General features: G+C 41.7%; 1 protein-coding gene across 1 annotated transcript in view; it reads left to right on the top strand.

Moving 5' to 3' along the window:
* Window positions 1–27,630, top strand: part of SLCO5A1 (solute carrier organic anion transporter family member 5A1) — a gene marked incomplete at its 5' end in the record, with an annotated part of 82,027 nt that overhangs the window by 43,842 nt on the left and 10,555 nt on the right. Inside the window, 3 exons of the mRNA XM_082479669.1 lie at window positions 7,170–7,334; window positions 12,169–12,367; window positions 26,760–26,919. Coding sequence (XP_082335795.1) covers window positions 7,170–7,334; window positions 12,169–12,367; window positions 26,760–26,919 — 524 coding nt within the window. The remainder of the gene's footprint in view (window positions 1–7,169; window positions 7,335–12,168; window positions 12,368–26,759; window positions 26,920–27,630) is intronic.

Below are 27,630 nucleotides of genomic sequence, written 5' to 3'. Positions count from 1 at the left end.
CCATGATATGAATGGTGGCTGTGCCAGTTTGTGGTTGTCTGATCAGTGCAGTGGGACTAGGAGAAACCATGAAATGTCATTTGTACCATTGGATGTAATTCAAACTCCAAACTTTTAAGCGCTTACTTGTTGACATGAACATTAGTGTTACTTTTTCATTGGATGCCAGTCCAGGATATAATGATTGGCAGATTTTTTAATGACACATATATGATCACTCTTTATATTGAGTAGGCAAGGCTTAGCAAAACCAGTGTGCTGGTTTTAGACCAAAACCAGTGTAATTCTTAGAAATGTTTTCCCACATGTGTATTGATTTGCTCTACATTGCATTTATGTCTGTACTCTCAGGGTACCTAAAGTCACTGTTATTTTCTATGGAGGTAAAGAAAAAACAGAAGACCAGACTTTGCTTGTGGTGATTTTATTAGCTTACAAATCGGCATCTTAATCAAGGCACAGAGCGAGCAAGCAAGGAAAACCTGCAGTATTAGATCTTGCAGAACCGTGTTCTCCCTTTATTTGCAAAGTAGCTAAAAAAGTGATGGAGAAGCAAGAAAAGCATGTTGTCTACTTCTTTCTTGGAAGACTCTCTATTCTCCGTGAGTCCTTGTATATAAAATTTTCTTCTAAATCCATGAAGTTAGTTGTGGGTTTTTTTGGCCTTCAAATCTACCGGCCCTCTGATTAGCAAAAGTAGTTCAGGGCTACTCCTGTCAAGGTTTTCGCACTAACTTAGGGAAGTGGGGAAGGGGAGTTCAGTCTTTGCTGGGCTCCTTCCTAATTGTTGCAGGCAATGCCACAGTAGAGGGACTGCTTCATCCTATAGGTGTGCCTGGAAAAGATACAGATATTCAGACAAACTCTGTGTCTGGATGAGTTTGCTAATGACGGTTCTCTGTTTCTGTACGTAATTTCACCTTCCAGGTCACGTTGTGTCACTGCAGGCACAACAGATACACAGAAAACAAGTATACTCTGAGGAGAATGTTTTCTAGTACTTTTTTTTTTTCACAGAAATGAAAACTACTGTATATCTCATTTTAGCGTATTTTTTATTTATATATATCTGCCTAAATGTGTACCCTACCTTCTACAAAATCCTGTATTAACATATCAGTGAAACCACCAAATTAGAGCTTCTCACAGGCAAAACTTTTCATTTTCTCTAGAGGAGAAGCTTCACCACGTGGAACAGTGAAAAGCAGCGTTGTATTCCACATGTCAGAAAGATACCAAGCACATTGAGATAATGCAGAGAAAAGTATTTTGCTATAAGCTGATAATAGCTTTCCCATTAGGTGTCGTTTGCCCTAGCAGAGAGGGCCTGCAGCGGGAATGCGCTATCATTTAATTATTTTTCAAGTTTAAGTGAGCTTTATGGAATGAGATCATGCCTCAAGTTTCTCAGTTGAGGTAATTTCATTTATAATGGGAAGGAAAAAAGGATCGCATGTATCTAAGTCATTTAGCATTGCTTCTTCTGAGATGCAATGTACATTTTATACTTCCCATTGAATTTCAGGGCTTCGTCTTTTTATAGCATGATGGGCAGAAACTCCACTTAGGCAGTAGCTGGGAGACTGATGATTTAGTAGGTCATGTCTTCTGTTCTCTACTAATAAATATCAGTGATGTCGTAGTCTGCCATGACAGAGGTCGGTGCCATCAAATCTGTAAAATCTGTGCGGCTTTGGTAAGGAAAGTTGCATGGGAGAAGCTGTTTGTTTTGATCTTCTGATATATTGTTGTCTTACCTGGGAAGCCTGGCCAAATGATTCTTGTCCAGCTGTAATTTGTCCTAATTTAACGTAAGTTAGTTCTCTAGGTGAATGAAAAGGAATTGAAAAGGCATGACAGGAGAGGGACAGGGTCCTTTTTCCTGCAATGGCTGCCAGTATAGGCTGAAGAAATAAACCAAAACTAGCTCTGGCTGCAAACCTCCAACTTCAATGACCTGAGCTTTATTTTGACCCATGGTAGAGCTGGGATCAGATAAAAATACAGATACGTGTCTTTGCTTTTTCACATGTGTCGAGATGTAAGGGCTTGGAATTCAGTCTTTTCCTATTTATGTTGCAAGTAAACAGTGTTGAGAGGGAGATTTTTTCTGATGCAGGTATCAGAAGTATTAAATAAAACATTAAATAGGTCACAGGAGGAAGAAAATTGGATGCAGTTTATTGGGAGAAATAGAGGTAGTGTAGATAACATGAGCTAGAGGAGATTTATAATGAAGAAGCTACAGTTCAATCCCATACATGCAGATAAATCATGAACCTGAGCAGACAAAACCACTGTTTTGATTTATTACATGGATACCCTTAGGGTTTTGTGCCATGGAAATTGTATCTGCAGTCCCTTTTATTTACCTCTATAATGAAACTTACTGTGCAGGTGGATAAAGGAGCAGTGTAAAGAAAACCAATGTATATATTACCTAAAATGTACGATCGAATCTGAAGGGTGTTAATTAATTACTTGTATTTTGTAGTCTTTGGTTTTCTATTTAACGTTTTGAGTTTTGTCCCTATGTGCAGTCCTTTCTTAAATGTGGAAGTTTCCTGCCCGCCTTTTCACGTCTACCAGCTGTCATGTGCCTTTCCCAGTCAGTCCCTTCTGGGAATGGAGACAGTGTAATAATGCTTGTCGGGGCATCAGCAAGGGTAAGAGAAACTCCTGAGGAGCTCGTGCCTGTAGGGTAAGTCTACTGAAGCGCTCCCCCATCACAGGATCCAGACTGGATTTTCAGCGGTACCTAAAGATTAGTTGGCAGGGATTGGAAGAGGAGGAGGAGACACTGGTCTGTGTGCGGGGGCGCCTGGTGAGCACGGTAGATGTCAGAGAGTTCAGCAGACTGTGGGCTGGAGATCCTGCTGTGCCTCTGACCTTGAGCGAGTCGCTTCCCCCCTCGCCCTTTCTTAGACCATCTTGAAGAGCTCAAAATAGAAGAGGTTGGCATGGCCCCATGCAGTGACGAGCAGTGTTAGCTGAAGCCTCGAGGAGCTGCTCTAAATCAAGTTAACAAAAGTAATACACTCGTTCCGGACCTCCCTACTCTTGACAGGATATTAGGTGCTATTCAGTGGTATGGCCACCACCCAGGTACTTAAGGCATGTCCTGAAAATGCTTGAGGAATCGAGTTGAATGAGGTTGTTTAAATGGTATATGAGTAGATAATGAAATGAAATACATGGCCAAATATTATTCTAGAATTCAGTGATTAGCTCCATGCAGAATATATTTGAAGTACTCGTGTGTGACTGAAAATGCTCATTTCCATTCTGATAAACAAACCAGAAATTCTGTCTCCAATCGTGGCTCTGCCTTGTTCTGTGCGAGAGCAGAAGCTGCTCCTGAGACCTCGGTGTGGAGGCAGCCTTCTTCAAAGCTGCAGACTTGGATAGTGCCGTCCAGGCGTGGAGCACCGGCAGAACGGAGGTCCTTTGACTAATATCCGTATCACCCTTGCAAGGGGCTTAGCTGATGTAGTACAAGAGGACGGTGCTGTAGACTGGAATGGTTTATTCCCCTGGTTGTATTCAATGCACCACCTTGGGCTAGATGCACAGGAACAGGCATAAAAGAAAATATATGAAAAAAGAGGTGAAGTCAGAATTATTGGAGTTTTTATTGAAATTCTGCTTACAGTGCTTTAAGAGTTTTGCTTAGAGCAGTATTTACGAATTTTTGTATTGCTTGCATATTTTTCTTATGCTTTTCCCTTACCATGAGTCAAGCAGTGGTCCAGCACACTAGGGAAAGAAAATGAATACTGACTAGAGAAAAAATATTGCCAAAGACCGTGAAAGGAACCAAATTGCTAGTAGACTAGCAAACCAGTCAGCAAGGCAGGTTTCAATTTACTCTTAGTTATATATCAGTTTATTTATAAAAAAAAAAAGAGATGAGGAAGTTTAAGATTTGAATTACTGTACAGAAGAGTAAACATGTTTGCAGCCATACTAAAAGATCATCGGTTTACTTCTGATGCTCACTTGCAAAAACAAGAGATGTTTTTTTAAGGCCTGATTTTTTCCTAAAAATCAGAACCTGACAGGTTTAATAATGGCCTTGAAATCAAGTGCTGGTTACACAAAAATAACATGACGTTGAAATGTTTTAAATGCGTGATCGATTATGTAGTACAAAGGATCCTTAAAGTTTTCAGCATTCTTCCTTTTTGCTAGAATTACTGTGGTAGAAAGATATGAGATACTTATAGTGCCTTTTTATTGTAGGTTGTTAAATTCAGAAGTGTAATACACATTCTGTCACACAGGATTTGACTATAATCATAGGCCGAAATCAGGGGAAACCAAATTTTGAATATGTATTTTTATTTGCAAATTTCTTTACTATATAGCAACTTTTCCTTGTATGGCAGACAGTCGCGCTTTATAAGTCACAGAGCTTCAACCCTCAACTGCTCCAGGTGGTATGTATTAGTGCAGCATGCAGGAATAGTCTCTCTTTTATTTCATGCCAAAAATTACAGTAATCAGCAGAGCTGTTTCCTGAAGAATGCTTCACACAAGTGTGAGAGAACTTGTGCTTATTCCAAGACACTGAGTTTTATCTATTTATCAGTAGAAATCCAATTTGAAAATACTAATTAGTTTTGAAATTAATAATGACCTTTAAACTGAGTGCTGAGATTAGACACAAGTAGGAGTCAACAGAGAAAGTGGAGCTCGACATCCGAACACCAGAGCAAAATGTTTGTTAGATCTGCAGTTCTTTACCTAATCAGTTCTTCATCTAATCAGTTCTTCAGTATCTTTAGAACAAAAATTCTAAACCGCACATTTTCCTGAAGCTCAGTTTTGCCAGGAAGACCTGAACTTTACCAGATATTGTGATATTTGGACCAGGCCCCCTAAAATAATGGATTTAGCAAAGATCTTGGACTCAGCCCTTGGTCAAGAACTTCCAGTTCATCATCCTAATAAAATGACATTTCTCTCGATGTCCAGTCTTCTGAAAGTTACTATATTATTATTTCCTTCCACATGTTTTCAGTACAGGTGAGCAGCTGCCACCAAATAACTCAGTTTCCGATCCTGGCACCCCCTCATTCTGTTTCTGGACTCTTTTCTCACAGCAGCAGCAGCAGCACAGTCGTAACCGCTTGGTCCTGTTGCAGGCGGAGAAGCCCTCAAGTCCTGCACCTTGTCCCCATTGAAATCCTGCTAGAGCTGCCCCGCTGCAGCCCTACGGCAGCTGTTGTCTTAAACTGTGTTATCTAGCCCCCTGGGAGGCTTTGTGAAAGCTGGGGTACAGCACCTTGGCTCTTGCCCTTTGGTTTCTTTTTGTATCTAAGCCCCCATCAGCTGACACAACCAAACCCAACCCAAGCCAACCCAAAAATAGACACGAAGCCAAAGCTGATGAAGTTTGAGGGCTGACATCTGATGGTATTGTAGATCTTTCATTTTTTTTCTCTCTTTCATTTCCTTTTGAACAATGAGATAAATTGTGATCAGCTGCATTTTGAACATGCAGCATATTTGCCGATAAATACTGCTTTATCTTTGTACTTGCCACTGTAATGTAGTTTCTGAAGGTATACAGTTGCATTACAGTTTCCATATATCCATGTTGATATTATATGGTCTCATACTGCTGTTATCTTGTTTCTTTCTGTTCCTCTGTTGTGAACAGTGCCACATTTTTTTTTAAAAAGCTGTAGGTGGTAAAAAACATTAAGCTTCAAATATATGAGGGCTTCTTAATATGATTTATTCATTACTTATTTCCACCAAATTTTGTATTTAACGTTTAATATTTCTTCATCGAGGCAGCAAGGGAGCATTTGACTACATTAAAATTATAAACCCTGTACTCATAATGAATTCAGTATAAATTTTGATGACTGGCGTAAGCTAAGACTGCATGCAGTCAGACAACTTAGGTGCTAATTAGCAACCTGACAAGTTTTTACATGACAAGAGTCTAAATTCTCTTTGCTTTTATACAGACAACCTACTGGAGTCAATGGAGAAAGCGAGACAGATTTTTGACTTGACAACTTTTAACATCAATAAAATTCTCACTCAGGAGTTCTTACTCAACATGTTGTATTTCTAATGGCCGCTCTTGTCATTGAATTCAATGGGCTTTGATTCAAGCAGCTTTCAATTCACTGTATGAAGTGAAAAGCAAATGAAAAAACCCAAACCATAGTAGGTTAGATATAGTACTTTAACAGAAAATCTGAACTTGGTAGAAGCACCAAGTAAAAAAATACATGTTAAAAATCACATCATCTAATCTGAAAAAATTCAGTCTTGAATAGAGTTATCATCATCTTGTGATGATAATTTTGACATCACTACAGGACTGAATTAGAAGTATTTAAGTGTTTCTTTTAACTACAGTGCTAAATTTCATGAGGTTTTGATATTTGATTTGAGGATAAATGCAACACGTATGAATACTTTTTCAATTTAAGTTAATGATGTGCTCTCATTTTTACTTGATTGTTTTTATCCATTCTGAGAATATTACATGAGTTGTATGTAAGGTATTTTGAGGTTCATTGATGTTGTTGACATCCTTGACATAATTTTTTCAGTACGCTTTGTCTGCATCTGTTATAAATACTTTTAAATCATGTAGAAAAATATTTAATTAAAAATCTTTTGGTTCCATTTTCATATTATAGTATTATTACCCCAGCTTTCCAAGCGCGGTCCTCGAAGCAGAGATTTGCAGGGGGAGTATGTGATCTGTTTTCCTCCTGTGGAGTGGAAAACTCAGTACTGTCAGTTAAGCAGTGTGATATGTGTTATCTTGTAGAAAGTTTCAAAATAAGACATCAGAATAATTCCAAAATCACTACATTTTATTGCTGTTTTTCTCTCCTTTATAGTGTTACTATACAGACCCCATTTCTTCAGACAGTTTTGTTAAAACAGACCTCAGTTGTGTTTGTGAAAAGTGGGACTGCAGCCCTGGGCCGATGCAGTGAGATAGGGTAAGAGCAGACAGCGAAGACTGCAATCCCAAATATGCACTCTCCCTTCCGCTCAGCAAATGTAGCCAGATGCTAGCAAGCTATTATTGCCAGTCCATCTCAAAGAAAATCAATTTGTTTTGTTTCAGTTTGCTTTTGTTTCTCGCTCATTATTTATAACATTCGTTTGTCATTTTTGTCATTTTGTAGAGCTTCCAAGAGCAGCTGTCAGGATCTTAAGCAACATGACATTCCTTTTTGTGAGTTTGTCATACACAGCTGAGAGTGCCATTGTCACAGCTTTTATTACCTTCATTCCCAAGTTCATCGAGTCACAGTTTGGCATCCCAGCTTCCAATGCCAGCATCTACACTGGTAAGGCATTGCCACGTAGTGTAACGTTGAAAGGGTTGGTGTTCTTTGACTAATGAAATGAATCAATGTAGGAATGAACCAAAAACGTGCTTGTCAGAACAGGTGATTGGACACAGCTTTGGGTATTTGCTTAGATATTCAGGCTGTTTTTTGATGTTTGCTATATGTGTTTAGTAAAACGTGAACCCATTTATATTGTTAAAGAGCCTTTTTTTTTTTTACATAAGCCTAGACAGACATGTTAATGGTCTTCAGGGTGGAAAAATGCAACAAAAAGAAGCTAGAAAACCCACAGGCATTACTGTAGTTTGTGTGCCTTAAAAGATCTTTTAAAGCTGTTCTTATTTTATGTGAATTTTACTTCATCTTTGGTCTTTAATATATACTAATCTTTCTTTTTTCCCAGTGATGAGTTGTTTACCTGTCCCATCCTTCAGTTATCTCTCCCCTCCAGGCTGGTGGTTTTCTCCTTGTTTATGTACTAACACTGAGCACACCAGGATCTAGTCTGGTCAGGAGAGCTCCCCAAATCCTCTCCCCCCTGCCATTGCAGGTCTGAGGCCCATCTTTTGCAGGTGCGGCACTTTCCCTGCTGCCACAGCAAGTTGGCCAAATCCAACTTCTAGCAGAGCTACAAACCACAAAATTTCAAGCTTCGTACTGCTCTACAGGAGGGAGAGATGGGAACTTCCCTAGGGAAAGGGGCCAAAACATTACGCAGAATTGTGGCCCATGTCATGCAGATCATCTCCCTTCTCTCCTCGCTGCCTCAAAGACACTTGTCTTTATAAGCATCTTTTTGACTTCTCCGTAATGCTTCCCATATAAAATAGCTGCTAATAGCTAGGCAGGTTAGTTCTTTGCTCCCTTATACTTCTAGATATTTAGATATTTTTCCTGAGAAGGAGTGATGGAGTGGAGAGTGAGTTTTGGGAACAAGGGTGAAGTACGGGGTGAAGCTGCCCGGAGGCATCAGTCAAGGAAAAGACAAAAAGTAGTAGAAAAAAGAGAGATAAAGACACACACACCTCACATGGGAATCATTTGTCACCTGCAGTGGCTGGAAGAAAAGTGAGGAGTCTTTCTAGGGTGCGGACGGGAAATATCAGAGAAGCACCACGTGGTGACTTATGTTTGAGAGCTTGCTGGCGAGAGATTTTCTTCAGGGCATGAAGTCCCTGTGTTCTGTATGTGAAGAGGAAACATTGATTGATGGGACTGTGATTCTGTCTAAAGTTTAGGGTAGCTACACACGTGTAGGAGTTTTTCTGTAATGAGTCTTGATGGGATTGCTGCTCTATAACTGGCTTTGTTCTCAGGATAAATGTGAAACTTTCTTGCCAGACAAAATATTCAACAGCCAATAGGTTAAAAGAGGAAAAGATGACATGACCCTATGCAGGGTGTGAAGCTATTAACATATGTTGTTTTCCCTGTTATAAATTGCTTGATAAAGACTATTATAATGAACCAGAAGCAGATGATGAAATAGTTGGATGTGCAACATGGACAAGTGAGCACTGCTTCCACAACCCCAATTCCTAAACTTAGCATTAAAGTCAACAGTTGTTATTAATTTTATAAATTCTTCTGGTAGGAAAAATGGGAAAAGGGAACTTGGAGATTCTGTATTGCTACTGGCAAATCTAGTAAAAGACATGTCTGGTTTACAAACTTCTGGGTAAAAAAAGGAGGATTTATATGTTATTTATATTACTACATCTATAGTTCATATGTACATCACCAGCTAAGTACATGTGCTTGCTGAATCTCTTTGTGTTACTGATGTAAATTTTTTATTGGTCATTTTCTGTCTCAATTCATAAGCAGGAATTCTTTAATTAAATCTCAATTTGTTTCTATTTTTAAGCAAACCTGGCATTAATCATCAGCAAAAGCGCCGTGTGCCAAACTTCATGTCTTGAACTTGTGCAGCTTGTGCTGCGATCTTGTCTTGTTTGGAGTTTTGTTTTCTGTTTGTAGAGTAGGTGGCATTCAGCCTCCAGGCTTTCTCAAGTCCAAATAAAAAAGAACTTTGACTTTTGATTACAGGTAGATCTCAGACAAATCCATGTTAAAATTTTGGGTGCTTTGCTAGTGGATTTACTTGTGAAAAAGAGAGTTACAATTCAAATAATATGTAATTGGAAGAACTGCACACTATATATTATAAAGCACCGCTTTATAATATATATAGGTCTGTTAACTTCTGCTAAAATGGTTATGAACACATTGGATCTACCTTTAGTTCTAGAAAAGAAATAGCGTGTATTTTAGACAGAATTGGTTTGAAGGTCTCCACGATATTCCCTTTGGAAGTGTAGCCCGCTTAGCAGACATTGCAGTTTTCTGTTCCGAGGGTATTAGTAGCTGTTAAGATCATCTTTTGCTGCTGTGGAAAGCCTCAAGTGCCGCAGCATCCTGACAACAGCAAAAAGGACAAAGCTTGAAAATTGCTGACTGAAAGCCGATATTGCCTCAAAGCACTGTATCCAGGAGCCTATTTGGCACACACACAATTCCTGTAAGCCAAACTGTCATAAAATGAAGGAGAGTGCACTGCAACCGCTTAGTATCAGATCTTAAGCTTTATTCCTCTAAATGCCTTTGAAAAAGAAGAATGCATGTCCTGATTAGATGTACATGCTTTGCTTTGCCCTGGAAGCTTGTCTGGAAGTGCCCTGTAGTAGCTGCATTTCTTTGACAGTACATCACTTCTGATTTCACATCCCCTGCAGAAAGAGAGGGAAATAAGGATGAAGAGTTTGTACTTAGGGCAAAAGAAACCTGTCAGACTTCCTGACACGTAGGAGGGAATGAACGTTTCTCTCTGCTGCTTTCACCACAAACAGTGAAATCTGCTCCTGCCCTTCCAGTTTCTCCCAGAGACAGAGTTTTTCCACCACCAGCCCCACTCTGCATGGAGGAATATGTCTTTATACTTCTCCTGTGTAGGCTTTTCTTTAACTTTCCATCCTCCGGAATGAGAGCGTGCCTTGGCGGGCAATTTACTCATGTTCTTCTCCTCATTTTTAATATTCTGATCTTCATGGTATGGCAAAAGATGGATGAAAACAGCAGCGCAATGTAATTCACTAATGGAAGAACCACTAATCTAATGTCTCGCAAAATATTTACATGCTCAGTTTTGACAAGGTACTAGACATAGACGCACAGATTCTTAGTTCTAGTGAAAGACTTTTCCAATATCCTTGCCCTCAAGAGGATAAGAAAGCAAAGGTAAATTCAGATCCAAAGGAGGTTAAGAACTGAAAACTAAGCTATAAGGTGGAAGGAAGAAGAATAAAATACTGAGACTAATTTATTGTCAGTAAGCCCTTACCTTGGGCTAGGTCCTTAGTTCATATAACTGACGTAGCTGTGGGTTTGGTCTGTGGAATTTGATTCACCTGGCAGGCGTGTTTTAGAAGGTGGTGCAAGTGATTGCAGTCTGCTTTCAGCGTGGATGTGGGCTTCTCTGGCACAGATTTCGCGAAGCAGGGCAGGCCTGGTAGACTCAGATGTCTGAGTTACCATTTTCACCCAGAGAGAACATTTTCAGTGCAAGTGAAAGGATTTGCATTATTTCTTTCCCTTGTTCTTATTCAGTCATTGAAAGTGAGAGATATAACAGCTTGAGAGAGATAACAGCTTTGAACTTTGTGAAAATCATTTAATTCTCCTAGAAGGACTTATACATTTAAATTCTGCTCTTACGAGAAAGACTGGTTTTGAGTCTGTGAAGGGTTATTATTAAGTATCTTCCTCATGAAATGACATTTTATTTTATAATGCTATTGGTGGTGGCAGTATAATTAAGATGGCAACTATTTTTACCTCTTATTTTTACTTTCACGATCTCAACATTTTGATAAATAGACAAATCAGCAGAGAATGAGAATGCTTTCCAATAATATTAAAGATATTTGCAAGTGATAGCCTTACCGGCTTCTTTGAAAAGAAGACCAACATCTTTAAGAATTTGGATTATAAAGTTTAGCTCCTTCCATCAAATCCAAATTTATTATCAAAGGCCTTATTTAAAGACCTTCTCACATGTCAGTGAGAAGCAAAAGCCAAGGGAAGTTAAGAAGTGCAAGACATTCACTGACAACACCACCTCAGGCCCTGGGAGTTGAGGACAGCCCGGTGACATGTTGCTGAACTGCCACCTTATAATTGCAGCAGCAGAGCGACAGAAATTTCATAGGCATGTCCTTTGTGTCTTAAACTTACCCTAATACTAATTCTGGTATCTTCATTTCTTTAGTCATGTTTGATGAGTTCACACTCCACATGGCTCTGCTGGAGATGAATGGGGCTGCCGATGGAGGAAAGTGCTATTCAGCTTGAGTAAAGTATCCAGAAGGCAGAATTTGCAGCCAGGCTCACGCGTGCTCTCCCAAGTGGGAAGGCTTCTGGGGTCCTGCCTGAGCTTAACACTTGTGCTTCATGGGAATTAATCATGAGAGTAGGAAGGGGAAGGTTTCCGTCCAAATCTGGATTTCTTCAAATTTTCAATAATTAAACTGAAGCAATGTGTACCCCTTCTCCCCATTCTAAAATAAATACAAAGCAATGTTTCTGCTTGTAAGTACAATAGTTCTCTTATAGTGCTTTGGCTGCTGGTAATATCATAAGGAGCCTTTTATTAATTCTTTGACAACACTCCAGAGGTTTGAAAAGTCTGACTCAGTTTGCTAGCAGAGAATTAGACAATGGAGATCTTAGTGCAGCATTTGTAGTCATCTAATTAGGGAATGAAACCAATATTTATGTTTTCTACCATTTCTATAGGTCCTGTTTTAATGTTGCTCGATTTTCTTCCTGGCAGGTGTGATTATTGTACCAAGTGCTGGTGTTGGTATTGTCCTAGGTGGCTACATCATAAAAAAGCTGAAACTCGGTGCGAGAGAGTCTGCAAAGTTGGCTATGATCTGCAGTGGTGTGTCTCTGCTCTGCTTTTCAACTCTCTTCATTGTTGGATGTGAGAGCATTAATCTAGGGGGAATCAATATACCTTACACGACTGGGTAAGTATCTTGGAATCATCTGTAGCAAGACCAGCTTTTTCCAATAAGCCTCATAAAGAAATGTAAATAATGCTGGCAGCTGATGTATTGAAGAAGCCACATGTTCAAATGAGAATTGGGTGAGTATTGTGATATAAACACACGCTGGTACTGTGTGGCCCTTTGGTTTTACATCTAGTTTATAATGAAGCTTATGTAATAACTCACCTTTTTGAGGGATGGGAAAATGCATTAGAATGGACTTCAGTGATTTTTACAGGAAAATAAGAACAGTATCCTCTGTAGATTGCTGAGTTTAGTTGGTTTTTCAAAATGTTTCTTTTCTGCTCTTGAAAATTGTGAAAATACTAAAGATTATATCTGAATAGGTTTGTTTATTAACACCATAATACTATCTTAGGTCTGCAGTCCCTATTTGAGAGGAATCACTGGGCAGGAATCACTTCAGCGCTTGCTGAATCATCATCAAGACAGGGACTAGATCATAACCCTTAACAGTATATTGAGAATAAAGAAGACTGTCATGAAAAAGAAGGTGTGGATGTAGGAAGGTATTGGGAGTGAGGGATTTAGGCTGTGACATGAAGAAATGCATAGAAGGCCATTTTAAAAAAATGAGGGATATTTGGAAAGCAGGCAATGTGGTAAAATTTGTGAGAAGGTGTTTCACTGGAAGGTAATTCTTCAGAAGCCTGATCACGAGCTTTTATTTTCTTCTTTATTTTGAGGTTTGGAAGACAGTGTAGAAGTGCAGAGCAGGAAAAGAGATGATCAAATGGGGAAAAAAAGAACTACAGTGGGGCAGTGAGCAAGCCAAGTGAAAAACAAAGAAGAAAAATAGGAAGCAAATGAGATGAAAATAGGCACTGTTTACACAGAGAATACTTTGCATTGCGTGTTGCTGGGTGTTACTACATTGCTGTCAAACCCTAATCCTGGAGCAAGAAAAAACAGCAACTGGAAGTCATGAGCTGGTGGAAAGCTGATTTACTCCTTTTTATTCTTAATACCTAGAGTTAAAGCTTGGTGCTGAGGGGCTGACTGTAGAGGGGAGTAGCACGGTGATATATCCTCATCTGAACATAGTGGGCTGAAGAAGGAGAGAACAGGGATGGGAAGGGGGTGGGATGCTTTGATTGTCCACCTTCTGTTGACGTTTGTGACAGCCTGTGGGCGTAGATGAAGAAATGAAAACTTTTAGGAATTAAAACATAAATTTCAGATAGCAATTAGTTGAACTGTGTGGCAAGTCAGAATGCCTCTGCCTGGCTAATGAGAAGGCTGTAGTTTCTGTTTGTGAAAAAGTGCTATTTAATTTAAATCCCCTTCTAAATTGAAGACAAGGCAAACCATTGCTATGTAACACATAACCTTCACACTGGAAATGTAAGAGTATCTAATTTTTTTTTTTGCAGTAAGGAATAACATTTGCAATAAATACATAGCATGAATTGAAATAGGCATCTATTCACAGCTGTTCCAGAAGTCTACAGTAGCATTACTTCTTTACCACCTTCATCTAATTGTTCTTATTGAGAAAAGAGGTGAGAGATGGTGATGGCAAAATTCTTGAAAGTGTTGAGGTATATCAACTCTTTGAAGTCAGTATAAAAACAGTATGCTTAGACTGTAATATCATCAGAAATTGAGAATTACCAGCATGTTATAAAGCATAGGTCAGGAGTTTGCAGCCCCAGACCTATATGATTTTTTTTTAAGCAGAGATCAAATCCAAATTTATTATCAAAATGACAATAAAGAAACAGCACTACACATAAATTCATCTTGAATATCTGACATGATAAACATTCTCTTAATCCTTATGGTCCATCATTTGATAGCTTCAAATAATTTACTTGGTAGGCAACTCTTTAACTCGGACATCAATGTTATTTTACATGTGACGAAAAAAGCATGCTTTCATTTTGAGGTTTAATAAACCACATACTTCATTCTCTAGTTCCAACACAGTGCAGCGTTATGGACATCAAAGCCAGTTCAACAGGCTAGATTGGCTAGGAGGTAGCAGTACAGGTACTTGGTTCAGAGTAGATGCCTTGCGGGATGCTCTACCTTAACATGGTTATGCAGGGTCTGATGTCTGAGCTACCTGTGCTGGCAGCAGCCTGGAGATCTCAGCTGCATTGGGCAGTGTAGACATACCCTGCAGGAGAATCTTCTCTGGACAAACATGTTCAGTTCCACTGTTCTTTTCTTTTACACATAAAAAGTAAGTTTTTTTTTTTTCTGCGATGAACTGAGCCATAAACCAGTACAGAGGAGAAGAATAAGCTGGGTTTTAGTTAACAGAGAAGTATGTGCATACCAGTACTCAACAAAGTAGGAAATGATATTTCATAATTCAGCATGTTTCATAACTCAGTATTTTTCTAACTGAACCAGCTGCGAGGAAGTGGATGGGACCTGGAGGCATGCACAGATTAGAATACATTTGCAAGGATTTTCTGCTGGTTTATGTTGGGCACAAGCAGTTTTGCCGTTGTTGTATGTCATCAGCAGTTCTGTTATCAGGGAGGTCAAGGGCACCTCTTTATTATACATCTCAGCATTTTAGAACCTGTTGTTCCGTGCCCCAGCCTTGTCTCTGAAGGCATATTTGATATTTGAACAGCGTAAGGAGCCTTATGTCAAACCGCAATATGGCATCCCTTCTCCTGCACCATAACCAGCATCCGAATAGGAAGTCCTGAATCAGTGAATTGTCTCCTTGTCCAGGCAGCTTTTGAAGATCTCGAAGGATGGCCACTCCACAGCTTCTCTGGGCTACCTGTTCTGGTGCTTAGTCACCCTCACAGTTTCCTGATGTTCAGAGGGAATCTCCAGTATTTCAGTTAGTGCCCGTTGCCTCTGGTCCTGTCACTGGGCACCACTGAAAAGAGCCTGGCTGTGTCCTCTTTGCACCCTCCCTTCAGGTATTTATATACACTGATGAGATCCTCCTGAGCCTTTTCTTCTCCAGGCTGGACAGTCCCAGCTCTCTCAGCCTTTCCCCACATGAGGGATGCTCCGGTCCCTTCAGCACTTTAGTGGCCCTTCACTGGATTCTCTCCAGTACATCCATGTCTGTCTTTTACTGGGGAGCCCAGAATTGGACCCAGCACTGCAGGTGTGGCCTAATCAGCGCTGAATAAAGGGGAAATAGCAGAGATCAGCTGCTTTGGTTGTTTGGAGACCTGTCTTTTCCATGTTTTATGGTATAAGGATATTAAAACAGGCTCCATGGGGAACTTACTCATAGTGACAGGTTCCTGGGTTAGTTCAGTTCCATCTCTCATATTTCTGGTATGTAATGAATCAAAACAGACCCTTTTTGATTGCTTTCTGTTGTTTTGGTGCAATTAAAGTTTAGTTAAAGCATGCGATTGACTTACTGAGGTACTTCCCACAAAAAATATTCTATTCTTCCTCTTGTACCACCAGTTTGGGTTTCTGTTATTCTATCTCTTTCAGTCTAATCAGCTAGTTGGATCCCTTAACTTGAAAGCAGTGACTAATTGGATCAGAACAATAACAACAAAGAAGGAATCTTGTGAGAGGGTCCCTTGTTCGACAGCTACACAAAAATTGCATCATTGCTCCGATTCCAGCTGCTTGCCAACAAGGAGGCTGCAGATCTCTGCCATCCAGAAGGTCCTTCAATACCAAACCAAAAATATTGCTATCAAATTAAGATAATCCTCTTAAGTATTAAGAGAATAGAAATTAAGATTATAGAAATTATGTGGTGAGGGGTTATCTCCTTTCCTTTGTATTTCCTTGGTCCTGTAGGTTACTACAGCGATCTAAATAAATATGAATAAAACCATGTGCAGACCAATTCTTTGTTTAGAAGTTACCGTAATATAGTCAGGCACTGGTATTTTTTAAACTGCATGTCATTTAGATGGTAGCCTCATGGGAAGAGGGTCCACCTTTTTTCCCAATATGTGTGCATTGGCTGTCAGCACAATGAGGTTCCAGTCCAAGCCTGGGTATCTGAAATAACAGGTCACAGCTCTAAAAACTCCAGGCAATAAATGTCGCCTTACACTTTCCCTTTTCTTACTTTATTCCTATACCACAAGCCTTCCACAGAGTAATAGTTGGAGAAGAGAACAGGATTTAGCAAAAAAAAATGTTAGGAACTAGTGTCCCTTTTATCATTAGTCACATCTAATAAAGGTCTCCTCTTTATTAGCTTTACCGGCATCACTTCATGAAGACACAGAACAGTCTCCCCAAGAAGTAAACAATTGCAATTTGTCAGGTGGGATTCTGGGTTTTGTCCCAGCACACGTGTTTAGCAAACTTGCAGTTGCATCTTACTGATGAGAGGAGCGGCGTCATTGTTTGTAATTGAAGGAATAGTTCAGGAAACGCTGTCGTTTGGGGCTGGTTTCTGTTTGTGTGCTCGTGCGTGCCGGGTGTCCTTGGCAGCTCAGGTGCAGCAGCGCTGCAAGTTGACAGCATCTGAACCCGCTGAAACAAGCGGGGCAGCTCTTTCTCAGACATCCTGTGTGTCTACAGCAGTGGGTGCACTGAAACTAAGCTGCTTTCCCCAGCGGCCAGCTCACGAGCAGGACATACTAGCTTCAGTGCGATTTCCCTAAGAGCTTGCTACTTCTGGCCAATGCAGGTAAATCTGCGATGTGCTGTGCAGTAACTCAGGGATCAGCTCTGGAGCCCCCAACATAGGAAAGACATGGACCTGTTGGAGCGGGTCCAGAGGAGGGCCACAAAGATGATCAGAGGGCTGGAGCACCTCTCCTATGAGGACAGGCTGAGAGAGTTGCGGTTGTTCAGCCTGGAGAAGAATAGGCTCTGGGGAGACCTTATAGCAGCCTTCCAGTACCTAAAGGGGGCCTACAGGAGAGCTGCAGAGGGACTTTTTACAAGGGCATGTAGTGATAGGATGAGGGGGAATGGCTTCAAACTGGAAGAGGGTAGATTTAGATTAGATATTAGGAAGAAATTTTTCACTTTGAGGGTGGTGAGGCACTGGAACAGGTTGCCCAGAGAAGTTATTGAGGCCACATCCCTGGAAGTGTTCAAGGCCAGGCTGGATGTGGCCTTGGGCAACCTGGTCTAGTGGGAGGTGTCCCTGCCTATGGCAGGGGGGTTGGAACTTGATGATCTTCAATGTCCCTTCCAACCCAAACCATTCTATGATTCTATGATTAGTGCTCTGTTTTCCTTTGTGGAGAGTAGGCAGCCTCCCAGTGTCAGAAGGCCAGTTTAGCTGAGCACTCTGCTTCAGCTTATTGCTGGAAAAATATGTATCTTCAAGAAAAAATGATCTCTTCCTGGGAGAAGTTTCATAGAAATCTGTTATAATATGTGCTATATGGTAGATGACGTGATGAAAATGGGGTTACATAGGTATGTGTCAGTGGAGGTTTCATGTCCCCAGCATCTGAATTCATTCATCCTTCATTAGTTTCCCCTCACTGACAGAGGGGTGAACAATGAGTGAACAGTGAAGGTAATAAAGATGAAAGCATGAACTTCTTACAACTGTCAGATAATGAACTTTCGGAAACAAAGTTAATAGATGATTTTGTGTGTCACATGTTCTTGAAAGGATGAAAAAATATCTCTTTGTGTGCAAGGCATTTACTGTAAACAACAAAAAAAATCCCCCAAATAAACCTTACAGTGATTTGCTGAGGTACTAAAGGTGATTAAAGCTGGAGAGACATAGCTTGCAGTAGCTTGTTATTAATTTGAGCATATTTGCTTTGCATATCCATAAAATTAAGGATTCTTGCGGGGCAAACAAAAAAATGCCCCTGAGATTAAATTGTCACAGTGGTCTCAGTTCAGTTTCCAGTTTCATGCTTCTCATTTCTTGCATGCCTGATTTCATTCACCTTTATTTTTAAGCTGATTTCCTAACCTCCGTGTCATGGTAATGTTCAGCAATGCAGCTGAAGCGAGTTTTAGCTACGTAAGCGGAGCGAGCCGGGAAGCGGGCTGTCCTGCCTGTGGGACAACATGACCCATCTGCTGCTGAGAAGGGTTTCACGTGGTGGAGGGATAAGAGGGAAGAAGAATGCATCTAACAGGGTGGGAGAGGTTGGAGAGGGGAACTTGAGCTGTGCCTTTTCCAGCAGCCTGGGTTGTCCACGGACCTGTCCGTGTGCAGGGTGGCAGAGCCCTGCTGGCAGCTGGGACATGGGCACAAAGGTCTCCCAGGCAGGCTGGGGAGCCATTGCTTGCCCCAAATATTCAGGCATCTGGGACATCCAGCTCAGCAGGCTGCCAAGGAGCTTGCGAAACTCCAAAAACGCTGCCTCTCTTGTTGGTGTGAAAAAACTTCTGTCACTGTGCTGCTGAAATCAGTATGTTGCTGAGGAATGTTTTGATGATTTGGTGTTTTCCGTCAGAGAAGAGGTTCTGTTGAGAGATTACTGGAAAAATCTGCCTGTTGCTATATGACTTGTTGCTGCATATTGCTTTCTGGAATCCAGCGTGGTATAATAAGACAAGTTTCAGCTGATAGCTGAGAAGGCGACAGAACCAATATCAGTCCTGGATATTTAATTTCCTGCTCAAGCTGCGACTTGTTTCTAAAACTGTGCCTTGTTTGTTTATGGCGCAAGAAAGAAAACACTCAGAAAGGCTTTGGTTAACATCCAAATAGCCCGCAAAGTAGCTCCAAGAGCTAAATTTGTGAACCTGATTTGTGTGATCAGTAGACAGTCAATAAATATTTAAGAGCGAGTTAGTAACACTTGATCGGCTGCAAAAGTGCCTGGCTGGAAAGACAAGCATATCCAGCAAAAGCAAATAGTGATGTATAAATACATTAAAAATGAGTCAATTGGAAGCCACTAAGCAGCAGTCATACTGCTTAGTGTCACTAATGACAGGAGGTGAGGTGACAGATGACACGGGTGAGTCATTGTGTGTAGAGTGGCTCCTGAGCTGTCTGTGATCTATTTGGGTGTAGAAGATGGGAGCAGAAGAACATCCCTTGTGCTCTGTGGGGTAGCAGGGATGCAGTAAGTCCGGTCCTAGCTATTTACCTTTACAGCAGTCCTGCCCACCCATTACAGATGTGAAGGCAAGGAGAGGGTGGGCACTAGATGATCTCCAGAGGTCCCTTCCAACCCTGACCATTCGGTGATTCTGTGATTCTGTGAGACAGCAGCCCTCGTGAGGCTCTGCAGCCCTGGCAGTCTGTGAGCATGTGTACAGGATCTCGGGGGTTCAGCCACAAACCCAATCCAGATTCCTGTTCAGCTCCTGCCTGGCTGAGGAGGTGCTAAAATTCCCTGGATATCTAATGATCTGCTTAGAGCAGAGATGCGTGAGCTAGTTTTAAACAGCAGCGGCCTCTCTGTGGCACCATTGAGCAGTATTGAGAGCAGGGCAAACAAGACAGCACAGTTAATTCAATATTATGCTGCAGTGCCCGGTGTGGAGAGGTTGTGCATACCAAACTAATTCCCAAGGCAAGGTTTTTGCTTGCGGTGCATATACTCATGCTCCAACAGAGCTCAGTAGTTAGCTCTGCCTGGTTTTGCAGATTCTGCAGGGTCAAACTGGCATTTGTTCTCAGAATTTCAGGTCTTCCGGACTGGACTGCACATGGACCACAGGCAGAGATAGGATGGTGCCTGCAGCTCCGCTTATCACTCAGGTGTGAGAAGGCAAAGGGCACAGTCTTCTCCTGGAGTTGGGGATTTTCATACATATATTCTAGCCCCTGGAAAAGGCCTTTAAATTTTGCTCCTGCAACCTCTACTCTTTATCTTTTTTGCTCCTGCAGCTTTTTATACTTTACTATTCTTTAGAAGCTGAGTTTTCATATGTAATCAGTGGGCTACTGGATAATGATGCAATGGAGGACACTTTTTTACTTCCATTTGTGAAAAAAAAAAATGCCATCTAGTTTAAAAGTACAGGCAGTAAGAGGAAGGAGGGACTGCCTTGTTTCACGGAGCTGGGCAGATCCTTCCTCTTGGGAGAAGATCCAGAAGCTGTGTCCCTCTGTGGGTCAGAGTGACTGTAGCCATGAGCCGCAGCATCTTGCAATCTGTAAAACACCGGTGAAAGGTTGCATATGGAGTGTTCGAAGTAACCTTTCAAAATAAGCTAATGACACACCAAAGGGGTCTGGTACCACTGTAATAAAACCCATGAGAAAAAGAAATTATCCAAAGCAGTGTTCTCAAAGCACCATCTTTCTTCAGTGTTCAGCTACCATGCTCTCTAGCTATAAAGAGTCCCAAAACCATGCAGGTGACAGGCCTGGCCCTGTCTTCTCTGTCTTGTGAGCTAAACTAGATCTCTGCCGTTGTGACCACTGTGGAGAAGGTAGAGGGGTGCATTGACTGAAGAAGGACTTAGGGACATGTTTGAAATAAGTGAATTCTTTCCAAAACCCAGATTAAGCATATTTTGGACCCTGCAATCTCAGAGATCAGTATAGTTACCTATTCTCAAGGACTCCTGAAGTGAAATAAGACAGTGTTTGTATTTTGGACAGAGTTCTCCAAGTGACCAAGCATAGAATCTTGGGTGGTTTTAGAAGATCCTGTGCTAGGGAGCCACATAGGTGCAGGTGATTAAGCTGCTGTGACTCAAAGATGGGAAATACGAAATATTTGAAATATGTGCAAATCCACAAGGGATAGATATGCACTTCCCGCTGATATGCACTTTATTAGCATTGGCCACTATGTTTAACAGTTATTGTGGAGATGATAAGAACCGCCTGATAGTGTATTTTTGCTGGGAAGTCAGGAAATTGGTTGCTACAAAAGTTGCTCATTTTATGCATTATAGTCTCTATCCAGCTAGTTAGTCAGAGAAAATCTTGACTCAGAACTCCTGATGTCCCTAAGAGCACCATAACCACTACACAAATGGATGGTGTATATAAGGGAAGAGAAAGCAGAAAAAATGAGGAATGTATAGAGATGCAGAAGAAAACATGAGTCTGCAAGAGAGGAATCTGACTTTAAAACCTTCTGAAAGGAGATTTTCCATGGAAGAAATTACTTCAGTCCTGGTCCCTGCTCCAGATTTTGCTTGTAGATATGGCAGTAAGGAGTTATTGTTGAGGAGACATGGACAGGATTGGGATCACGTTCAGTTTCAGCAGGAAGGATGCTATTCTGGAGCTTGCTGATAAGAACGTCATCAAGGAGATGTAAGTTTGAACCCCTTCAGGTTGAGGAGGACCTGGAACTTCAGTGTTTCCACCTCAGGCAACTGTAGAGCTGATGAAGAAGAGGAAGATTCCTCCTCCACTTCCGAAGAGATCTGTTATAAACCCATGAAGTACAGTGTTTCTGGAGAAGGCTATCAGCACAAAGGGGCAGCTTTTTGCTCCGTATGTAGTAACTCACTGAGCTGTCTGCAGTGGGCACCGATATTCCTATACAGTGTCAGGGTGCAGAGCGGGTCCTTCCCACTTCTAGGAGCTTGGTCACCTGAGTCAAGTAGTTCAGCTGGCTGAGTCCAGGGTCAGCTCTGTCACTAATAAGAGCTGCTGTCAACAAAGCTGGGGGTGAGAGCCTGCCTCTCCTTTCTCTGGGACTTTCTGTGTGATCACTGGGCTCATCATTGTGATCATTGTATCTGGATCTTGAGTACTGCGTTCAGTTTTGGGCCCCTCACCACAAGAAGGACATTGAGGCGCTGGAACGTGTCCAAAGAAGGGCAATGAAATTGGTGAGGGGTCTGGAGCACGTCTCATGAAGAGCAGCTGAGGGAAATGGGGTTGTTTAGCCTGGAGAAAAGGAGGCTCAGGGGACACCTTATTGCTCTCTACAACTATCTGAAAGGAGGTTGCAGAGAGGTGGGAGTTGACCTGTTCTGTCAAGTAATGGGTGACAGAACAAGAGGAAATGGCTTCAAGTTGTGCCAAGGGAAGTTTAGATTGAATATTAGGATGAATTTCTTTACTGAAAGGGTCATTGGGCATTGGAACACATTACCCAGGGCAGTGGTGGAGTCCCCATCCCTGGAGGTATTTAAGGGTTGTGTAGATATAGTGCTTAGGGACATGGGATAGTGGTGGGCTTGTCAGCGTTAGGTTAATGATTGGACTAGATGATCTTACAGGTCTTTTCCAATCTAGAAGATTCTGTGATTCTGTGATCTGGTCTTGCCATTGCTCTTGGCTTCCATGTCACCTTCCCGGGCCAGGGTGCCAGCCATAAAGTCATAGGAGGGAGGTCAGGCCCTCACTTCCACGTTTTAAATTTTTTGAGATCTTAGAAGTGGCAGCTGTCTTGATTCCTTACAGAACTTGCCTTTCTGACTTTGGCACCTGGGAGGACTGAAAACTTTGGGGTTTATGTATTGCAAATTACAACCCATAAAGTACATGGTTTGAAACTGGTCATCTGTCTTCAGAAAAACTTGTGTATCGCAAAACTGAATATCACAGTGCCTGGCATTTGGGTACTTTGACACACAAAATGGCATTTACAAACCTAGAGTGCAGCTATGACAGAATGTAAGAGTTACATTTACGAGTAAACCCCAGAAAAAGAAAACTATTTAGACATCACAGGAAACTACAGATTGCAATTCCCGAAAACATAATAAAATGGGTGTTTTCCTAAGTAACAGGAAAAGCTTCTGGTGAAAACGTTGATATCAGCTGCTTTTCAGTTTTCAGTGGCTTGATATCACCTTATGCAGTGAAGAGGGAGCGTGGTGCAGAATTCAGGAACCGTGATTTCCATAGATAGAAAGGTATTTAAGAAATAAGACCTAGGATCCCTAGCTCTTAGAAACAGATTGGTATGAACAAGGTCATTCAGGTAATTTTTCCCTTGGCTCAATGCATTCATGTTGCTGGGAGACAAAATTCCAAACTAAATGCAGAACATTGAACCAGCAATAAACCACACTGTGGGCTCTTGCTTTTCCACTTACTAAATTAATTTAGCAACCTAAAACAAGACAGAGAGCATGGCAAGTGTAGTAATAATAGGTATAAATGTAATATGGGCCATTTAAAAGTTCATGCTTGTTAAAATTTGGCTGCTTAATGACAGCAGAAAATAATTTACATTTCAAGGTGTGTCTGCATATATAGCTAAGCAGAACAGTTATTTTCTTTTTGGTACCTGAGCTGGCATGTTCAGTAATAGCATGGATATACTTTATGCCTATACCTTCAGGTACCTTCTGGCATAATGCCTTCAGGTAATACTATATGTAATTACATTAGATTAGTTAATAGTAGATGTGGTTTATTTAAGTGCAACCACAAGATTTCACTAAAGCTTGCAAATATTTTCATGTTGGCCGTAGGAACCCCTTAAGTTTATTTTCTCAGGAGCCTTCCTGTGTTCAGAATTTACAGGTAGAGTAGTAGAAGTGGGGGCTGTCAGATAAAGCTAGTAAGAGCCAGATTCAAAACAAACAACAGCTCATGTAACAGGCTGTGCACTGTCAAAAAATCCTTGCTGTTGGATATTGTAGATGCAAAAAATGTCATCTCAGTGGGAGAATTATATGGAAAAAAAATGGGGTTTATTAACTAAAACAACCACATCAGACTTAGAAAATATTTTAGGCTGAGTCTCAATAGAGGCTGAGAGAATACTTTCCTGGGGGAAGGTACTTGCCCTGTTCTTACTCTTCCCTAGTCATCTTCTTACGGCTACTGTTAGAGATAGAATACTGGTGAAGAGACAACCAACCATGGTCTCAAAAGCCATTTTCATGTGTTTTTAAAGGTTTTCACAGAAAATGTACACATACAAAAATAAGTTACAATTAGTCTTTAACCAGCCAAGGAAAAAAAGCAATGCTACAAAGCTCATCTGAGCAATACCAGTAACTGAAAGGGCCAAAAGTAGTATAGTAGCTCTTTATAAACTAGTCTGAGGTTTTCATGAAACGAATAGCTTTTCAGACCAGTTATTTGTCAGAAAAATATGGTATGATCATCAACTACTTCCTCATTTATGAGGAGCTTCTAGATAGTAGAGATTGACTCCTTACATCCTCTGATATTAGCTCTATATACACTGAGTCCAGTTATGCCAGTCTGTTTCTAATTTGGTAACAAACGAACTAGTACGCATTTTCCCTTTCTTCTGTTTCTCTATAATCAGAATTTGTATATACAGTTATGTAGGGGTTTCTACTATTCTTTTTTTTCAGTGAGGTTGCCTTTGTGGCTGCTAACACTTTTCCTCCTTTGCTTTGTACTCCAAGCCCTTACCCTGCCTAGGAATGTTAAAAGTCCAGTGTCACCTTGGGCTTTCCTTCAGTGCAGGGAGTAGCTGGGTGTCTCCTCCAGAGTTTGTGCCCAAAGCTGGTCATTTTAAGTGACCCGAGAGTTGTTTTGGGCAGGGCTGAAGTGATATGGTAGGTAGCAATAGCTGGTTAATTTGGTGACTGTGTGATTTAGTCAAGCTGAGTTAAAACCTGTGATGGTGACAGCTGTCAGTCAGTTGTAACCGGTGTTGATTTCTTTCTACTGATAGCAAAAAGTACCATTTGATCAGTGGGACTTATTTTGCCCATCATCTTCTGATGTTGTAATCTTACAGATATGGACTCTGCTATTACTAAGGCCTTTGTCACTTCTGGATAGAATCATGGAGTCATAGAATGGTTTAGGTTGGAAAGGACCTTGAAGATCATCGAGTTCCAACCCCCCTGCCATAGGCAGGGACACCTCCCACTAGACCAGGTTGCCCAACGCCACGTCCAGCCTGGCCTTGAACATCTGCAGGGATGGGGCCTCAACAGCCTCTCTGGGCAACCTGTTCCAGTGCCTTACCACCCTCAAAGTGAAAAACTTCTTCCTAATGTTCAATCTGAACCTGTCCTCTTCTAATTTAAAGCCATTCCACCTCTTCCTATCGCTACATGCCCTAGTAAAAAGTCCTTCCCCAGCTCTCCTGTAGGCCCCCTTTAGGTACTGGAAGGCCGCAATAAGATCTTCCTAGAGCCTTCTCTTCTCCAGGCTGAACAGCCCCAACTCTTTCAGCCTCTCCTCACAGGGGAGGTACTCTAGCCCTTGGATGATCCTCTTGGCTCTCCTCTGGACACACTCCAGCAGGTCCATGTCCTTCTTATGTTGGGGACTCCAGAACTGGATGCAGTACTCCAGGTGGGGTCTCACGAGAGTGGAGTAGAGGGGCAGAATCACCTCCTTTGACCTGCTGGCCACACTTCTTTTGATGCAGCCCAGGATAGAATGGTTTAGGTTGGGAGGTACCTTGAAGATCATCTAGTTCCAACCCCCTGCCATGGGCAGGGATGGCAGGGACACCATTGAGCTGCAATGGTACAGCTGATAAGGTAAAGTAGAGCCACAGTGGGATTATATGTTTATAAAATCTCAATTCTAGCCACAAAGTGCACAGTGGCACTCAGTGGTTCGCACTGGCTACCCCTTGGCAGATCAGGATATCAGCTATCGGTTCGTAGGAGTTTGTCTTGCTTTGGGACCCCCAGCACCCAGGGCAGTGCCATTTGGGGAGTCCAAAACTGCTTCTGAATGACCTGCTCTCTCCAGGCAGGGCCCAGATGTGCCATGCAGAGGTCTTAGCTGGAGGAGAGGGTACATCAAGAGAAACCTGTAGCTGTCTCAGTGCGGTGCTTCATTCAAGCCTTGTTACATGAGCTGCTGTTTTGTTTGGGGTTTGGGACATGCATAGGCTGGCATGGCACTTGCCAGTGAGGAGCTGATGCTGTTCCCTGCTCTAGCAGTTGAGATCTGTTCAACCACCTGTTTGGAGCAGCAGCGACAGAGAGTGAAGACCCTGCTTTTTGGTGTGTGCATGTCCTTCAGCTTTAAAATTTCCTTTAGTTCCTTCTGACCATACCGCCAAATGCTTCTGGGGAGGACCTAGAAAGCTGGGCTTTGGCAGGATTTTGGGGAATGGTCCAGGGAAGCAGAGTAGTGGTTCTTTTACAGACATTTAGTAAAAGCACAGCACTCATCCCGATCTAGAGAGATTCCGTTAGATTTCACATATACATATAAATAATGCAAGCATTAAGTTTTCTGAACAGTTGTTGGTGTGTGGGAAGAGATGCCTAATAGTTCACACAACGCTTACACCTCGTCACTGAGCCCTTCACTACTAATCAACAAATTGCTGCAGCTTAGCATAGACATATGAAATAGTAATATGTTGACTCTTAAAGGAAAAATACAACTAGTATCTGGGCAAATAAGATGCTAGTTTTAAACTTTGGAATTATTTTTGTATTGTGTTTTTCATTGATGGCAGGGATGGTGTTCTATGTTGTTTAAATCATGTACATAACATGGAGTCAATGCAGTCTTTATCTGATAATCGACTACTAGTTGCAGAGTTGATGAGTAGGATGTTTTCTCCTTCTGAACAGCAGGATATCTGTGCTTGCTCTACTAGCGTGTTCTTTTTCCTTTCTTCAGTCCCACTCTTGCCATGGCCCACAGGAATCTGACTGGGAGCTGTAATGTTAACTGTGGATGTAAGATTCATGAGTACGAACCTGTCTGTGGATCAGATGGAATAACGTATTTTAATCCTTGCCTAGCTGGCTGCATCAATGGTGGAAACCATAGCACAGGGGTAAGTGTTTCACCCACCCACCCACATACAACCGGTGAGTAGGCCCTCAGGACTGTTGCAGGTCGATGACTACTGTTTCTAGCGCAAGCATCCCCCCTCTAAGCTCCAGAGAAGTTGCTCTGCAGCTGACTTGTGCATGAGTCTTTTGAAAGGCTGATGATTGCATGGTCCCACCTCCCTTCCCATCAGTCACGTACAAATTTGTACCAAGTGAATGCCCCAACCGAGTGAGTGCAGAGTGCCACAGGGTGGGGAGGGTTGGTGTTTGCAGTACAGACTGAAGTCCCCGATGGCAGTGGCCTGCATGTCTGCTGTTCCTGCAGGGCTCGGAGAGGGGACCTTGAGTCAGTGTCATCTCACGCAGCTTTCTGCTAACATAGGCAGCCATGTCATCCCGTCTTTCTGCAAGCTCATCAGTGTTACTCTGAAGAGTTGTTTTGGGTTTTTTTGTCTCCCTCTCTGAATGGAAGAACTTAACTCTTCAGGTAGTTGGAAGTGTTTTAAACTCCCGTTTAAATGCAGTTATGGCCTGTTTAAAGTCATTGGTGTTTGTGTCAGCCTCGTCATTTTGCATAAGTAGCTGTTGCACCTGCACCAGTGTGTTGATAGGTCTTTTGTTTGTGTGGCTAGGTAAACACTGCCCATGTATTCTGCTCTTGTAAAATAGTTTGGCCACTCTCATAGCCTTTCTCTAAATGTCTCCCAGGCTAA

The sequence above is a fragment of the Vanellus vanellus genome (assembly GCF_965231255.1).
Source record: "Vanellus vanellus genome assembly, chromosome: 2".
Classification (NCBI taxonomy): Eukaryota; Metazoa; Chordata; class Aves; order Charadriiformes; family Charadriidae; genus Vanellus; species Vanellus vanellus.
This window is presented reverse-complemented; position numbering and strand designations above follow the sequence as displayed.